This window comes from Myotis myotis, unplaced genomic scaffold (assembly GCF_014108235.1).
Source record: "Myotis myotis isolate mMyoMyo1 unplaced genomic scaffold, mMyoMyo1.p scaffold_m19_p_8, whole genome shotgun sequence".
NCBI classification, from domain to species: domain Eukaryota; kingdom Metazoa; phylum Chordata; class Mammalia; order Chiroptera; family Vespertilionidae; genus Myotis; species Myotis myotis.
Window position 1 is genome coordinate 3,255,452 of NW_023416390.1, and position 16,646 is coordinate 3,272,097.

The 16,646-nt window shown below is 35.5% G+C and overlaps 1 protein-coding gene across 1 annotated transcript in view; it reads left to right on the forward strand.

The window, feature by feature from the left end:
• GLS (glutaminase) overlaps window positions 1-16,646 on the forward strand; it is a 77,267-nt gene that overhangs the window by 8,695 nt on the left and 51,926 nt on the right. Inside the window, 7 exon segments of the mRNA XM_036318962.1 lie at window positions 2,352-2,448; window positions 2,790-2,826; window positions 2,829-2,907; window positions 7,396-7,525; window positions 8,231-8,310; window positions 10,774-10,937; window positions 14,453-14,511. Coding sequence (XP_036174855.1) covers window positions 2,352-2,448; window positions 2,790-2,826; window positions 2,829-2,907; window positions 7,396-7,525; window positions 8,231-8,310; window positions 10,774-10,937; window positions 14,453-14,511 — 646 coding nt within the window.

Sequence of the window (16,646 nt, forward strand, 5' to 3'; positions counted from 1 at the left end):
CTTGTCCAAAAGCAAGTAACAATTTACTTTTGCTAGGCAATAACATGGTCACTAATTTTTTTGCACTATGATACCATAAGGTAAGAAGTGTGTTCCTATTTTATGTTAGTTATGTAGCTTTTAGTGAAAGCAAATACCATTTACTGGGGTGATAAATAGATAGAAAGCTTATTCTGCAGTTTTTTTTTGAAACTACCACTGTCATTTATTTGACAAACCATTTTCTGTAAATAATCAGTATGTTATTTTTCACTGACTTTTTTGACAGCTGGCTCAATTTTCCTTTAAATATTAAATCACTAGTATTGTTGAACACTGTTTAATGGTTTAGATCAGGGTAAGACCAAAAAACATTGTACCTTATAAAAGTAATAACTAATAACTAGCTAGTAAGTTTGGTAGTCAGTATACTCTAGTACAGTGATGGCGAACCTATGACACGCGAACTCATTTTTTTGGTTGATATTTCTTTGTTAGATGGCATTTAAATATATAAAATAAATATAAAAAATATAAATCTTTATTTTACTATGGTTGCAAAGATAAAAAAATTTCTATTTGTGACACGGCACCAGAGTTAAGTTAGGGTTTTTCAAAATGCTGACACCCCAAGCTCAAAAGGTTCGTCATCACTGCTCTAATGGTTAATGGTTTGGAATAAGAGAAACCCATCTCTGCCACTATGTAGTCATGGGAAGTTTCATATGTATGAGCCTCTATTTCCTCGTCTCAAATGGGGATAGAGTCATTTATCTTATCAACAAATAATAAATTTATTGAGCTTCTACTATGTACCTGGAACCATAATGTATTTTGGGTAATAATAGTACCTTCTGTCATAAAATTGTTGGAGGCATTCATTAAATTAGGTAGAATGCATGCTCTGAGAGTTTATAGCACAAAGTGATTGGTAAATGTTAGCTCTTATTTTTAAAATATCGCAAATACATTTTTAGAAGTTCTCTAAGAGCCAAAATTGTTTCAGGGAATACTTATATATCCGGGATATGTCATTAAATTAGGATATGTGTTAGTTTTTTTGTTTGTTTGTTTTTTTAACATTGGCATGAAATTCATATATTTTAAGGTTCACTTTAAAAACTAAAAGTTGTAACATCTTTGAACACAACTATAAATTATATTAAAATCAACTTTAACATTTTAGGATAAACTTTATAGTTGCCATGTATAAATGTATATGCTCTGTGGACCAACTCCATATTCTATTGTTTTTTTAAGGTAGAACTATATGGATCACTAATAATAGGGAAATAATTATATTAAGTAATAACTAAATACATAAATACATGTGGTCAGTCTTATTATCAGGACATATTTGGACAATGAGAAAAGTTTTTTTTTTTTTAATATGTTTTTATTGGTTTTGGAGAGAGAGGGAGCAGAAACATCGATGAGAGAGAACCATCAAGTGGCCCCCTACTGGAGGATGGAGCCCATAACCCTGGCAGTGTGCCCTGGAAAGATGCTCAACCAACTGAGCCATATCAGCCAGCACGAAAAGCTCCTTTCAACAGTATAAAAACACAATTTTAAACATACTTATGCTGTGTGATAGTTTATTTTACAAAAGTAATTATAGGATTTTCCTTTGAAAGTTGTCGTTATACCAATAACCCTGTGAGATCTCCTTTTCTCAGATGAGGAAACAGAATCACAGACAGGTAACGCAGTTTAAGTATTATAGCCAGGATTCAAGAACTTCTGTGCTAACCTTTCCTATCCAATACATAATTTCTGTCTCCCTTAAATTTTACAATCAGGTTAAATATTTGAATAACTAGAGGCCCTGATGCACGAAATTCATGCAAGAGTAGGCCTTCCTTCCCTTGGCTGCCGGCACCGGCTTCCCTCTGGCACTCAGGACCCGGGCTTCCCCTTGCAGCCCCGGCTTCCTCGGAAGGTTGCCCAGTCTAATTAGCATATTACGCTTTTATTATAGATATGTAAATATACTCATAATTTTTTTTTAAAAAGAGCAACATTTTGACACTTGCCTGAACATTTGCTGAGCTCTAATTAATATTGGGTGGTTGTATTAGATTGTGCAGGAGAGTACACCATAACAGATGGTTAGGCATTAGCACAACTAGGAATGGTCATCAAGGTTTTAAAACCTGGTATTAAAAAATATCTGTATTTAAGAATGAATCGTAATTTACTTGTTTTTCAGTGTGGATTCAGTAATACTGGTTTAATTTTGATAAATCGGCACTTAATGCTGTCTTGAGTAGATCAGTTCAGCCTGGGTCAATGAATATTTAATAATGGCTGTAGCTTAAATTCACTAGAATGTTCACATGATTAATTTTTTCTTCTTTTTTCCCCTTTAGTAAAATAAAACAGGGTCTGTTACCTAGCTTGGAAGATTTGCTGTTCTACACAATTGCAGAAGGACAAGAGAAAATACCTGTTCATAAATTTATCACAGTAAGTTTTTATACTTTTCTAAAACTTTAAAAATCAGCAGTACTGAATCAGTAATACAGAAATACTGAAATGTAATCTTAACGGTCATTTGATAGGTAGATTCTGACTGACACTTTCTCATGTTTTCAAATTTTCATTATGCTCATTTCAAGGTAATCAGTGAAAGAAAAAGACTGAGAAACTTATCCAGAAAGTGTGTAGTAGTGACACTAAAATGCCATATACTATATATTCAGGTCCTGGGTAGAAGTGTTTATGTACAGAAATAAAAACTTGTATTGGAATAAGCATATACATTATTTGCACTATATATTTACACACTCTTATTTTTTTAAAAACAGGCACTCAAATCTACAGGATTGCGAACATCTGATCCCAGATTGAGTGTATGGATATGTTAAGATTAACTCTTCAAACAACATCAGATGGTGTCATGCTAGACAAAGATCTTTTTAAAAAGTAAAAATTTCTGCCAAACATTTAATGGTGATTGCTGTGCTATATGGTCATTTTTATTTTATAACAAAATTGCATCATTTAAGGCCAATGCTTCCTGTGTAATTGAAACAAAAAGGAGGGATTTATAAACATTAATTGTTTGAAAAACTTGGTGCACATTAAGGTTTCTTAAGACATTGGGGCTATTGTGTATTTTCTTTGAAACTGATCTAAAGAAATGTAGCCATGGGTGCTTCCAATGGGTAGTACCTGGGGATTACATTCACTTTACATAGAGCCTCCTCTTTGTCCTGCCATGGCTTCCATTGATCTCCACTTCCTCCGATTGTCTTACGGCTGTCTCAGCATGGTCTCTGCTTTCTTCTCACAAGGTGACTTAGAGGACATCATAAAATGAGAAGGCTTCAGACAGCCAGTATTCCTAAGGCTTACAGTTCTTCTCTGTTCCTTTCCTCTCTTTAGATGTATTCATACATAGGCTTTTATCTGTTTTCATTTTCCTCACATATTTAGAAACTAAAGATAACTTTGGAGATTAATGCCTCCATTTGGTAGATTGAGAATATTTTTTGCTTCCCTATACATATCTATTTATTACTTATCTTCATTAATGTGTTCCTGCTAGTCTGGTTACTTAATGATTTAATGGACAGCATGGTTGTAATGGGTCCCAAAGAGGTAAATGATATTTTAAACTAATAAAGTGGAAAGTAGTATAAACTTGTCAACACTACTGTAAGATGGCTTTTTTTCAGACCATAGGTTTAGGTTGAAATAGATCCCAAAGAATTCCAGTGTCGACCTTGAAAATGTATTTGTATGTGTATATGTATTTATCTTTTATTTTCTTATGGGGATTGGATGATTTGTTCTAGATATCGCCTGGGAATATCCTGGAGTTTTAAGTTATCTAAAGGTGTAAGAATTTTTAACTGAGATCCTTCAGAGTTTCCTGGCATGCTGTAAAGCGTTGCTGACAGTTTGGGATTATCTTTCACCACGAGGTTCATGATTCTGTTAATCCAGCTGACCTAGTAAAGCCTAGACTTTAAGGTCCGTATTGGAATTGGTGTTAGGAATTTCGAGTTTTCAAAACCTGTTTCTTTGTGGAGAGAAGGAGGTAATTTCTGATTAGCTATACCTTTGCAGTAAGGATTGTTTTGTTAGCGTTCATAAGCTCTCACCTTTGATTATGGAGTTACTTCGGCATATCTGAGAATGAAGTTGTCAGAGAGATGGTAGGTAGACCTGTTGATAATAGCAATGAGAATATGCCTTGAAATTTTAAGTGAAAGCAGCAATTCACACTTTAGTACTGTTTAAATTTTTTTGTGCTCAATAAACATGTTGCTATGCTTTAATCTGAAATTAAAAGTAATTTAAGTACATTGATTATAAATCTAGGAAACATAATTATAAAATTTCCTAGCCATAATTATATAAAAAACAACCACCATTATTTTAAACACTAATCCAGTCATTTAATAAAATTGATTATTGTAATACAGGCAGTTCCCAATGGGACAAATGTGTACTAGTATGTAAGCAGGCAGAAAAGCCTTAAATCTGTAGGCATAAGGGTTGATCTTTCAAGCCCTAGAACAATGGTTCTCAACCTTCTGGCCCTTTAAATACAGTTCCTCATGTGACCCAACCATAAAATTATTTTCCTTGCTACTTCATAACTAATGTTGCTACTGTGATGAATCGTAATGTAAATATCTGATAGGCAGGATGGTCTTAGACAACCCTTGTGAAAGGGTTGTTCAACTGCTAAAGGGGTTGCGACCCACAGGTTGAGAACCGTTGCCCTAGAATGAGTTGATTTAAAAGTGCTGAAAATTAATCTTTTCAAAATAAGTTTTCTAGTTAGTGTTGCCAGAAATAAAACTATTTCACCTCCATGCAGGTGGGAATGAGATGGTATAGTGGAATTCATTTCCCCAGAAAAATAAAGATTTTATTGAAAATAATTTCAATGAAAATACGTTTTTGGTTAGTATATTAAGCCTTTGAGGATAATCTGAGAAGCACCTATTTATGACTTTTTTAAAAATTGATTTCAGAGAAGAATGGAGAGGGAGAGAGATAGGAACATCAGTGATGTGAGAGTCATCGATCTGCTGCCTACTGCACACTCCACCCTGGGGATTAAGCCTGAAACCCAGACATGTGCCCTGACTGGGATTCAAACCGTGATCTCCTGATTTATAGGACAGTGCTCAATCACTGAGCTGTGCTGGCAGGCTGACTCTTTTTTTGTTTGTTTGTTTTTTAAATATATTTTATTGATTTTTTTACAGAGAGGAAGGGAGAGAGGTAGAGAGTTAGAAACATCGATGAGAGAGAAACATCGATCAGCCGCCTCCTGCCCCCCCCCCCCCCCCCCCCACTGGGGATGTGCCCGCAACTAAGGTACATGCCCTTGACCAGAATCAAACCTGAGACCCTTCAGTCCGCAGGCTGACGCTCTATCCACTGAGCCAAACCGGCTACAGCAGGCTGACATTTTTTTGAAAAATGGGAAAATGAATTCTGAGCATATTGTTTGGAGCATAATCTATTTGAAAGTTGGAGACTGCCTGTTAGTCAATTATTTTTAATGCTAATAACCTTAAAATTAATAGAAGTAGGAAATTTATGTGGAAAATGAATGCCATATTTATTCATGCATTTTTAACCATATGAGTATTAGAATTTTATGTGTAATCACAATTTTTGGTCTTTTCTCTTTTGGGGGAAAATGAATGGTAATCTTTGCATTTGTATAATGTTTTAATTTTCTTTAAAAACAGGGTTATTTTACTTTTGTAAAATATTGACATACATTACAGTTGTTAATAATAAACACTTAAGAAGGAAAGAAAAGTGATTATTATTCCCAGTTTGCAGATGAGAAGACTGAACAAAGCATGAGAAAGATGTGACCTGCTGAAATACATAAGGACTTCCTCCTCAGAGTTCATTTTTTATGACTTCTAATTATAGATTCATTCCATCTATATTAAAATAACTCCCAAGAAAATATTTGCTATTTGGAATCTCATCCGTACACAATTAGGCACACTTCTGAGTTTAAAATTGCTTCTGTTGGCCACAGAATTCACCAGTTAAGGCTGCTACCATTGCTTTACCAGCACTTTCTTATAAAGAAAAAAAAAATTCCTACTTTACTGACTGTACAATTTCGTTAATTATAAAGCCTTTTAAAAGTGCTGATAATTTTAAATAGTTAAGTAGTTGGTAGTAGGTTAATAATTTAAATTTGTTTGGCAGTTCTCATTTTCTCATGCATAATTTCTTAAAAATAAGGATGTGTATTTGTTTTGATGCAGATACAGCGATTTAAGATCAGGAATTGTCTTAACTTTTCTGCAGAGTAATGTACTCAGTATATGTCTTGCAACTCTTATGTACAAATTGAATTGCTATTTGAAATATATTGGTTGTTATAAATGAATGCCAAAATTTAATTTTTAGATTAACATTAAGAAGGTATCAAAAAAATTTATCAAATTTACTGAAGCAAATACTTGTTATCTCTGGAGTAGCAATTATTTATACATCTATAGGTTAATAATGGAAAAATAGGACTAATTTATGTTCTGCCCGGGGCACATCATTATCACTGAAAACAACTTATTTTGTTTTATATTGTTTTAATCTTATGTTGATCAAGTGAGTATATATTCTGAATTTTTATTAATAGTTAAAAGTGAGTAGAATAATGTAATTGTTTTGGTGATCCAAATATAAATTTAATTATACTACATTATATAATTTCATTTAAAATCATTATTTTTACAAGCATTTTAATGTTATTTAAGAGACATTAATCTGACTAAACAAAGTTGATTTTATCTCCATTTTTTTAGCTTAGAAATGCAAATTTTTCAAAATGTAATTCAGGAAAAATACGTTAAAACACAAACTTCAGCTTTTTGGAAATACTAGTAATACTTTTATAGGAACTAAGATTAAAGTTTAATTTTTGTTACCTAAATGCCATGTTTAAAATCGTTTTATTCATTTTTAGAGAGAGGTGGAGAGAGAGAACGTGGATGTGAGAGCGAAACACCAATTAGCTGCCTGATGCATGCCCCCCACCAGAGACTGAGCCTGCAGCCAGGCACCCCCAGCTCTGGTGCCTGAGATAATGCCCAACCAACTGCGCCACACTGGCCAGGGCTAAAAACTTGTTTTTAGATGTTCTTGATACTTAACCTGATGGAATATTCTGTTTTAATCTTTGATATATTTTTTTTGGCAATCTAATTTATTTTGTTAACTTGTTCAACAGATTATAAGCAACTACATGAAAGGCTGCTTAAAGGAAAGAAACTGTAGAAAGAATATTATTTCTAGAATTTAGTTTGTTGTATAAAATGATTAATTTCTCTATTGTTTAAATATTCTCCTAATGTTATTACCAAGTACTCATATTTGAAGGGCATTCAGTCGACTAATTTTTTTTCTCACATTCCACAGATGTGTTCAGAGCAACATTGTTTTGTTGACGCAAGCCTTTCGAAGAAAGTTTGTCATTCCTGACTTTATGTCTTTTACTTCTCATATCGATGAGTTGTATGAAAGCGCTAAAAAGCAGTCTGGAGGAAAGGTAACATTTTTAATGTGAATATTTTCCTAAACCAATCACTTAATAAATTCAACTCAACTTGAGGTATAGAGAGTAAAATTGTGTAGTTTTCTTATGTTTTGCTAATTAAGAAATTTAAGTTAAATGAAGCCATTGGATAAAGTACTTTTAACATTTTAAATATTTGAGTTTGTTATTTTGGCTAACAAGTTTACAAACTCTTGATTTTCAAATGATTGAGATGGCTTTAAATCTCTAATAAAAAGTAACTTTACTGGGAATTTCTGCAGATATGATATTCTCAAACATTAAATATTTTTAGTTTTAAAAATCCTCTAAATAAAACTAAGGGTTATTTAATTTATTTCTTCTCCATATTGAAAGATTTTAGACAATGAAACCCTACTGGTATGACCCTGATTAAAGAAATTCTCTATTTCTTTTCCTTATTAAACATACTCAAATTCTAATTCCTCTTTTAGACTCTGTTCTTTCCTAGGAAGAGAGAGTGCTTTGGAAAACAGGATGGTGGAGACAGATTTCACCTATAATTCTCAAATCTGTTGTGCCCTTAGTTATTATGAATATTGTCATAAAAGACTACAAAGCCACCAAGTGCTATAAAATAAGTATTCATTGGTGGAAACTAAATTGAGATAAAATTTTTGGTAGACGAAAGTATTATTTTCTTGTATTAAATCTGTTAATTTCTAATATTTTGATTAGGTTGCAGACTATATTCCTCAACTAGCCAAGTTCAGTCCTGATTTGTGGGGTGTATCGGTTTGTACAGTTGATGGACAGAGGTAAGTTTATTTCAATCCATGAAAACCAGTCATTTGTGAAGTATGAGGTCAGTTGCAAAACATGCAGGATTTCATGAAGTTTATGAAAGTTGTCTTTGGGAAATGCTTACACTACAGGCACAGGCACTGACAGACGAGGGTCTAGCACAATTATAGAAAGGATACTGATGTGAGGTTACTTCAAAGAGAATGATTTGATTTTAAAAACCAGTGAATTAAGGAGAGGCCCTTGGAAAAATGGATGAAGTCTGCAATATTTTTTTTTTGTCAGTTAAAAAGAAAAAACTTTTTTTTATTTAAGGGCTTAGCTCAGAGGTATCACCCAAGGTAATTCTTTTTTAAATTAAAATATAACATAAAATAAGATATGCAACACCTAAGTGTATACAACTTTATTTATAGCATAGATGTAATTTACCCTAGATTTTGTGAAAACTAACAGGTCATTTAGCCTTATAATTTTAGGTTATTTCTAAGAAAATGTCCAATTAAAGCTTTCATTCCCCATTTGTTAAATTCTGGTATGAAGTGCCTTTATTCTAATCTTTTCATTATTTCTTCTTATTTTCCTCAAGTATTTATAATAAAAAAACATTCAGTTTAGTGTATTCATTTTTGAGATAAGGAATCTCAAGCCCAGAGATCATATAATACTGGAAGAATTGAAATTAGAACCTAGGTCTCTTAACTTATAGTGCATTTGACTAAATGTTCATCTAGTCTATTAACATTTTATCCTCATCTGGGCCTGTAAAATATACTAAAATGCCATGAAAGGACACAAATCCAGAAAACATGTGGTTTTATCCTGATAGAGCACATTCCAATAGGCAGTAAGGAAATGGTTTATCATGTAATGGAAATGTTTATATTTGGAGAAAATCATTACTATGTAATGCTTGCACATGGCTTTTCTCTTACACATTGTGTATAGAGGTGATTCTTTTAGTTTAGTTTTCTTATCTAGAGAATTTTAAAAGACAACTTTGGACTGTTTTTGTTTTTATTTATCCTCATCCAAGGATATTTTTCCATAGTTTTTTTTCTTTTCCTTTTTTTTTTTTTTTTTTAGTGAGAGAGAGTGGAAGGCAGGGAGAGGGAGGGGGAGGGAGGAAGGGAGAAAGAGAGACGTCCGTGTGAGAGAGACACATCTATTGGTTGCCTTCTGCTTGTGAGCCTGCAACCATAGTATGTGCCCTTGACCGGAATCTATATATGTAAAAGCCTAAGGAACCATTTTGACTGGTCACTGTAATGTGCACTGACCACCAGGCGGCAGATGCTCAAGGGAGGAGCTGCCCCCTGGTAACAGTGCACTCCCACAGCCAACGCTCTGTGACTGGCTAACCTCCCGCGATCTCTCCCCCAGGCCGGATGGCCCCTGTAAGCCTTGATCGCCGGCCAGGCCTAGGGACACCACCTGTGTACGAATTCGTGCACTGGCCTCTAGTCAAATATAATGCAAATATCTCTCTGTTCTTAACACATTGTGTACCACATAGAAATCTCTAAGACATACGCCAGGGACCGCACGTTTTTGGGCAAACTGCACGTTATTTAAATCCTCATAATGCACTTTAGGTGTTGTTTTTCAATAATTATAACATTTTTATTTACAAAAACAAACAATTAAAGTTCCTAGTACTTTTTTAACGTATGGTACAGCGTAAAACATTTCCCTCTATGAAGAGGGACCAAACAAAATTTACATAAGTATCTAGATTCGCTCCTTTTTCCACGGGCGTGAAAAACGAGAACACTCGTGAGCGGTCCTTACAGATGGCGCACGAAACACGAGAAAACTCCTGAGCGGTACGAAATGTGTTAAGCTTACATTATAATGGCGTCAGTAAGGATTTTTCTATTTTTAAACCTATTCTCTACTTCATGAGAAGACCAGTTGGGTAATATATGAAGTTTTTGTTCTGTTCTTATCTACATGGTGATAACTGATAACTATTAGTGCTAGCTATACTGGATGCCATATATAATGGTGCTGGAATTGTAAGTAGATATGGTTGACAAGATGAAGCATTTATTGATAGTGTCTCAGAGAATGGTATTGAGTCTAAATTGTGCTCCATTTAAAAATTAACCATGGTTTAGCTGTGATTAAGGCTATGAGTAAAAAAAAACAAGGTGACTAATTTCTAAAAGGGCTAAGTGATTTTATATGATTGAGTACAGGTTGGAATAAGGAGGGCCGTACCCGCTTGCCCTGAGGAAAAAATTTACATTATTTAATTATCTAATTTGGAATTATTTTATTGCCCAAGTACTTTTAAGGCTTGGCTTTATTTGCACTATTCCTCTTAAAATAAACATACTTACATTTATTTTTTAATATCTAGGTAAATTTGTGGTTGAATTATAGGGAAACCGTTGCAAATTAGCATTACCATGTAAATATAACACCAATGATTCCAGTTTATTCTAAGTATTATTTAATCTTCCTTTAAATAGGCATTCTATTGGGGATACCAAAGTTCCATTTTGTCTTCAGTCCTGTGTAAAACCTTTGAAATATGCCATTGCGGTTAATGACCTTGGAACAGAATATGTGCATCGCTATGTTGGGAAAGAGCCAAGTGGATTAAGATTCAACAAACTGTTTTTAAATGAAGATGGTAAGAATTATATAAAAGTTGGTCAGAAAAAAGATACCTTTCCTATGTAAACTTAAGTGGGTCTTTTTTTGGAGGGGGAACATTAAAAGCATTCATACTTCATTTTTCATAGAATTCTGTGAAACCAGTGGAGATGTTTTCATAACCTACTTTTTTAAATGGTTATTTTAGGCATCTCATACCACTGGAAAGTGGAATAAGGAGAAGATAATAGGGGTGGGGGCAGGATAAGATTTTTACTTTATAATCACATAGGGGAATAGCTTATAGTAAAATCTCACTATCTGGAATTTGCTTTCAGAGAATTCATGGAGTGTAGCTGAGAGTGCTAGGTGTGACTTCCTGTATGTTGGTAATTGTTAAAGCTAAAGGATAGCTATACATGGGTGTTTATATTTCTGCTTTTGTATATTGTATTAGGGGCCCAGTGCATGAATTTATGCACCTTGAAAGGAACTGTGGGCCGAGAGGCTGCAGTGGGCACAGGGGCGGGTATTGGCCAATCCTCCACACCCCTGCCTGGGCCCTCCCATCGCAGTCCCCTGTCTGCAGGCAGCCCCCATGGGCTGATGGTGCCAGCCCTACTCGCACCCACTGCTGGCACGGGGCTGGCGCTGTCAGCAGTACAAGCAGCGGTTCATGCCCCAGTCACCCCTCAGGAGCCAGGGGGAGGTGAAGAAACCCTCAGCGGGTGCGAGAGCCAGGCGGGACTGTGCACACGGGAGCAAAGAATTTTCAGTAACCACCAGAGGCTCGACCCAATAACAGCAACCGGTGCCCCACCTTGTTCTGGCACCCCTACTCACCTGCTCCATCTGCCATGGCCGATGCCCACCATGTTCCGCGCACGCCCATTGGTGGTCAGCACATGTCATAGCGACCAGTTGTTCTGCCGTTCGGTCTATTTGCATATTACTCTTTTATTATATAGGATAGGATATATTTGAACTTCCATAATAAGTTTTAAGTGGTGGCCCTGCTTGAGATAGTGTTTTTGCTTTTTCTGTTTTGTAACATTTAATATTTGAAAGAAACATTTTGCATTAAATAGTTAGACAACTAACAAGCCTTATTACTTTACAGGGATCCAAAAGAAAAGGGAAGACAAAGGTAGTTAGTACTTTTGATCTGATAGCAGTTGGTGTTTTAAATCTACATATCAACCTATAGATTTGTGTGTTTTTTTTAATGTTTCAGGCACATGCTAGGTTCCTCATTGTGTAAGTTAAGATAATTGAAGAAAGCAAGAGTGAAGGAATTCAGTAGTTGCAATAATGGTTTCGAGAAATACTTTTGTATTTTTTCTTTATTTTGGATAAAAATGAAATGTGGTTTATAGTCATTGTTTTGTTAGTGAAGTTAGAGGGTATTTTCTCATGTTTCTTTTCCTAATTATTTTGGGAATGACTACATATTATTCTTTTATTATAATCTTTCTAATGTGATGCTACGTTTGACTATGGATATTACCATAAACTCATAACTTCAGTAAGAACAGTACATGCAGACGTACTTTATTTATTTATTAAACTCACTGAAATCAAGGTTTAATGTGGAAAAAAAGATTTAATATGGGAAGAACAAATATTTTTGTTCTAGCAAGTTAAACATTTTACAAGAAAAACTTAATATTTTTCTATGTAATGTAAAATAGAGTAATCTAGGAAGTTCTGGTGAATTGACTGGTGGTGGTTTTTTAATCCTCACTTGAGGAATTGCTTTTGTTGATTTTTTTCGAGAGAGGCAGGGAGAGAGAGAAAAATTGATTGGCTGCCTCCTGTACATGCATGGGGCCTCAGGGAATCACCAGGGCTGGGTGAACAGTGATTGTCAGGTTGATGGGACTCAGAGAGAGTGCCTTTCTGCACCTGCATCAGGAGGGCTCAGCAGTGAAAGCATGGCCTCTGCCAGCTCTTGTGTCTGTGAGAAAGCTGCCCCTCCAGTCCTTGGCTCAAAGCCAGACAACTCAGTTCCTCCCTGTATGTATGTCCCTGGTGCCTTATAGGCTGCTGCCCCTGCCCTGGGGCTCAGAGGGAGTGAGTCCAAATAAGTCCACATCCAGGCCCTTTAATAGGAGTGCCTGAGACTCTAGCAGCCCTCCATCTTAACTTAATTCCTGCTGGTTTTCACAGCCAGAAGTTATAGGGGTTTCTCTTCCTGGCACTGGAACCCTGGGCTGGGAGCTTGGTGTGCATCGATACGTTGGGAAAGAGCCAAGTGTGGGTGCCGGGCGGGACCCCTCAATTTTCAGGGGGCCTCTGAGCTGCAAGTTTCCCCTCCTAATTTTTAACCTACACACGTGGGTGTGAGACTAGCCTGTTCAAATCTCTGCCCCTCCTACCAATCTCCATTTGGCAGCTTTATGTCCTTAATTATAGGACTTCTGGTCAGTCAGAGCTCATGCCATTCTCAGTAATGGCTGTACTGTAGTTTAGTTTTAATTTTGATGTGATCTTTGGAGGATGACAGTACCATCTTTACCTATTCTATCTTGACTGGAGTCCTCTATTTAAGCGTTATGACTTGCTGGGGTGCTGGTGCTATTGTTATCCTAGTTTACAGATGGGAAAACATGCACAGTGAAGATCAGTTAGTTGTCCATAGTCAAATAGCTAGTAAATGGCAGAATTAGAAAATTTGGATGCACTCTTAACACATTGTATGCGGGAAACGTATTTATACGTTTTACTTATACGTTTTACGTTGACTGGTAGTAGAGCGCAGGACACGTATTAATACGTTTTTTATAGACTAGCGGTAGAATGCGGGTAACATATAAATACGTAAACTAAAGTTATCGCAATTTTACTGAACGTTGCCATTTGTGCAAAAAATTAGCAAAAATGGCCCGCGCCACCTGTTAGCGCACGATAAAAACTACCCGCAAACAATGTGTTAACACTACTAAGCACTGCCTTCTGTACATGAATTTTTGTTCACGTATACAATTATTACTAGAGGCCCGGTGCACGAAATTCATGCACTTGGGGGCGGGGGGGGTCCCTCAGCCCGGCCTGCGCCCTCTCACAGTCTGGGAACCCTCGGGGGAATGTCGCAACTGATGGCTGGAACAGGCCTAAGCCAGCAGTTGGACATTCTTAGCTCTGCCACGGAGGCGGGAGAGGCTCCTGCACCTCTGCTGCGCTCACTAGCTGTGAGCCCAGCTCAGGACTTCTGGCTAAGCGGCGCTCCCCCATGGGAGCGCACTGACCACCAGGGGGCAGCTCCGGTGCTTAGCATCTGCCCTCTGGTGGTCAGTGCATGTCATAGCGACTGGTCGTTCCACAGTTTGGTCAATTTGCATCATCTCGGATAGCAGCTTCCTGGAGGTGCATTACTGGTTTGATATGTAAGTGATTTTTAAGTGCATTCCTTCATACTCCCCACCACCCCCCAAAAAACTGTGACAGTGGCTTACATGAAGAAATAGGTACATGTTCATGGGGAAAAAACTATGCGTCACAGAAAATGATATCAGATATTCGAAATAATGCTGTTGCTTTTTTGTGTTACAGATAAGCCACATAATCCTATGGTAAATGCTGGAGCAATTGTTGTGACTTCATTAATAAAGGTAAAATGGTGACATTTCCTTTTTACCTAGTACATCTTTTTAATAACTAAAGCATAAATGTGAATTTTGGATTATTTATGTAGAACTATAAAAAGTTTTCTTTTGGTGTTAAATTACTCTTTTGGTATAAAATTAGGATATCTATTAATGTAAAAATAAATGATATAATTTCAAAACAGATGACTCATTGTAAATTTCAACAGTTGTGCTTGATCTGAAGAGCTGGCAAAAATTCAAAAAGTCTCTGCTGAACAATAGGCACAAGTTTTTCTTCTTAAAGTTTTGATTTTTTTTTTTTCTGTTCCTTTTGGCTCTTTTAAAATGCACAGATGTAAACAGTTAAAAACATTTTATTGTTTAATGTTTGTCATCAACATATGTAGGAACAAATGTTCTGGTACTTTGTGTTAAGACAAAGTACATTTACCCTTGAATATTCTCAAGTCTTTGACATTTTCATGAACTTTAATTATGATTTTCATTTAAACTTGTTTTATTTGGTTTACTTCAATCATGTTAGTATAATAACTAAAATAATTAAGACTTAATTCCAATTATTAAGTTACATTATTTTTTATGCTTTGGTTTGCATTGTATGTTTTAATTAAAAAAATTTTTCAGTGTCTGGTTTGCCTTAATAATTGGAAGCTCTAATGTGATGTTTGAAATTGGTATTTGAAAATAGTTCTGTTGTGTGGTATTATTTAGATTTTATTATCTACTAGTTATAGTCAAATAAGTTTCATTTGTGTTTGGAACATTTATGTGCTGTCTTAGTAAATCTGTGCTGTGTGTTCCGAGCTTGAAAAAGTAAATGTATGGCTTTGTAGGTAGGTGTGTGACTGAGGATGGGATATCTTGGCTAGACAAAGAATGTTTGAATATCAATTATGCTCTTGGCCCAATTAATGAAAATTCATCTACCTTGTATGCTAGAAATCCTGTTTCATGAATTTTATATGCTCATGAGAAGAGGCCTTTAAATTAGAAGACTAATCTTAAGAATATGTATATCTATTGACCCACTCAATCCTTGTAACTCTAATGACGTAGGTAATATAACCAAGTGTTATTTTTATGTAACTAATTCAGTAAGCTCTGGAAATTTTCATTTTGTCCATTATAGCATCTAGTTATTTATGACTGTTTTGCATAAGAGAAAAGTTGTCAGTTTGAGGCGAAAAGAAACTTTGTCTCTTCTAGAAAATTATAATATGAATATAGCTAGGCACAGCCCTGCCTTCAGGTGGCTTACATTATAGTGTGGAGTATACACAAGTAAATGGGCCCTTACCATGCAGTGCAATAAACACTGCAATGAGAGAAAAGTCTCATTAATAATTGTTAGATTTGAATAAGTAACTTGAATTAGAGGTGAGCAAATTTATAATAATACATTGTATGTGTTAATAGTGTTTAATGAAAAAACAAGAAGGGTTCTGAACCTTTTGTGGATCTTCCCAGAAAAAACGTTCACATACCATGATTTTATGTAACTTTTTGGGAGTTCACAGACCCTTTGAAGCTGATCCATGGATCCTAGTTTGAGCTCATATGCTGGAGAAAGATTCATGTGGCACAACAATAGTATCAAGAAAGGGCATATGCAATGCCTTCCTTAACTGCATTCGCCTTCTGTTTAATGATTCCTGGGTTTAACATACCACACTGCAAGGCTGCGTGTGGGAAATTCATGTCTGGTCATACCATACCGTCACTTCATTAGTTTCACTTACCATGTTCATTCACAGCCATTAAGCCATATTAATGTGAGCACTTAGAAACAGAGTTAAAACACAAATACACAAGTGTGGTTCAGCGTCCAACAGAGCAAAAATTTAACTGAGTCATCTTGTATTTACAAATTTGATCATGATTTTAAATTTACAAAAGTTTAAATTTACTGGAAATGAAGCTTTAGGGTATGGTTTATATTTAAGGTCACTTTAAATTTTTATTTTTATTGTTTTTCAGAAGGTGTTTCACAAGGGGTTTTTTTGTTGTCTTTTTAAATGACCTTTATCTAAATCTAGAGGTACATCAGGGGTAAGCTTGGTGTACCTCTAAAACTCACTGCCCCAGTATATAATAGTCTTCAAAAAAGAATTGAAAACTCTTATATTAATTGTATGTAA